The sequence below is a fragment of the Ursus maritimus genome, unplaced genomic scaffold (assembly GCF_017311325.1).
Source record: "Ursus maritimus isolate PB19 unplaced genomic scaffold, ASM1731132v1 scaffold_77, whole genome shotgun sequence".
Taxonomy (NCBI): Eukaryota; Metazoa; Chordata; class Mammalia; order Carnivora; family Ursidae; genus Ursus; species Ursus maritimus.
The window spans coordinates 1-1868 of record NW_024426963.1 but is presented as its reverse complement, the minus strand read 5'-3'; the positions used below and the strand labels follow the sequence as shown (position 1 = coordinate 1868).

Below are 1868 nucleotides of genomic sequence, written 5' to 3'. Positions count from 1 at the left end.
CTCTTAGGTCATCCTTCCCCCAGGGAGCCTCTCCAATTCTGGCCCTGCCCCACCTCTTCCTATGCAGTCACCTCCCCTTCTCCCTCCCCCCACAGCCCATCTCTAGTTCCTTCTCCTCCCCCCTCTCTAGACTAGACCAGCTAAGTCCTATTCCATTTTTAGATGACTGATTATGATACTAGCTGAACTTTATTCACAGCCTGCATTTACAGCTGTCCCTTCCTTCCATGCCCCATCCACCAAACACACCCAGTCTTTTCAACATGACAAAGTCCTTACACACAGCATGTCATGTCCACATAAATTTGTATTTTTCAGAACAAAACAACAGTTATGCTGGCAGAGATGTTGAATTAACAGGGACCCTTAAGCTTTCAATACACTGAAAAGCAACATTATTTTGCATGTCTACAAATTATACATTTGTTTTCACAAATGTGGCAAAGTTTACCCTAACAGTTAGGACTTTTTCACCAAATCATAGACATAGATATGGAAATCATCATCAAACTTGATGAAATACACAGAGGGTTTGGCTTCCACTTGGTGAATGACCATGCCAATCCGTTTGGAGCCATCTTCTTTGGTATATTCCACATGTTTACCTATCAGGCCATCTACAACTCCTCCTGGCTCCCTCTCTGCTGGAGGAGACTCACTGGACTCTGGCATGATACGGAGGTCTCCTTCTTTATAATCATCTAGAAGCTGGTACATGTACAAGACAGGATCCTTCTCATAGGTAATATAAAACCAGGCTTTCATGATAGGTGCTTGGGCCAAGACCATTCCCCTCCATTCATCCTTAGAACCATGCTCACCCTCAAACATATGTTCCACAGCTTTACCAATTATGGTGTTTGCAAGGTTTGCATCACTGACTTGAGATGATGCCACCCTGTCGGAAAGAATTTTAAGAGACAAAACTCTTTCATCTCTGTGAAGTTCCAGTCCATAGACACAGTCAATTCCGTCATATTTCACCAGATAAAGAGAGGGATTTATAGGCACCTGATCCAGAACGGTTCCTTTCCACTGGGTGATGGGCTCATCACCTTCCTTCCATCCATGTGAAATTCTGCAGCCCACGATGTTCCTGCGGGACTGGGACGAAGGTCTGCCCCTCTGCTTCTTTTGGGAGGCTTTTTTCTTCGTCATGTTTGCCGACCCAGTGGCCCGGCCCACAGCTGCCCTGGTTTGTTGCCCTTCGGCCTCCTGTGCGTTGGGGGTCTTCATGCCTGCAGGGGGAGGAGAGAAGATAAGAAAGAAACATTCAATAGGACATAAGGTGAAGTTCTCCCAACAGCGACGTGTCTCTGTACCCTGCGCCAGAACCTAAATTTTCCCCGTGAGCCTGGCAGCAGTGCTGGAAATCCTGGCTGCGTGCCTGCCAAGTGCTCTCCCTCCTAGGTTCCTTTAGGCTGCGGGGAAGGGCGGCAGCGGCGGTGGTGCTGGCTGGGGTTAGGAACTCTGCAGGAGGGGGCGGGCCACCTCCTTGTTTAGAGCCCACCGCCTCCATCACCCTCCACTGGCACCCACTCTCAATACCCTGCAAAGCGCCTATCCCTTCACCGCCTTGACCCGCACGCACTCACTGTCCTCCTGCCCTGGACGCCTCAGCCGGCTGCCCATACGCCCCTTGTCTACCCAGGATCGCTTTCCTGGCATCCAGTGCCCTCGCTTCCCCAGGCTCACCTTCAATTTCTTGCCTGGCTCCTAACGCCACCCCCGTTTCTTATTTCCCATAGCACTCCCCCACTGCAGCCTGACCAGGCGCCCGCCCCCACCCCTAATCTCCTGCAGGAGTCCCCCCATCCCCATTCTCCGTCCTGGAGCCCACCAGTGGCCTTGCCCTGCCTGGCGTCCAC

The 1868-nt window shown here is 51.3% G+C and overlaps 1 protein-coding gene across 1 annotated transcript; it reads right to left on the bottom strand.

Moving 5' to 3' along the window:
• Window positions 1-289: 289 nt before the first annotated feature.
• On the bottom strand, window positions 290-1862 carry LOC103656817 (spindlin-2). Its single transcript, XM_008684238.1, has 2 exons — window positions 1841-1862; window positions 290-1238 (listed from the first exon to the last, which is right to left on the bottom strand). Exon 2 carries the CDS (start codon window positions 1234-1236, stop codon window positions 460-462), a length of 777 nt encoding a protein of 258 aa, XP_008682460.1. The 5' UTR covers window positions 1237-1238; window positions 1841-1862; the 3' UTR covers window positions 290-459.
• Window positions 1863-1868: the final 6 nt, after the last annotated feature.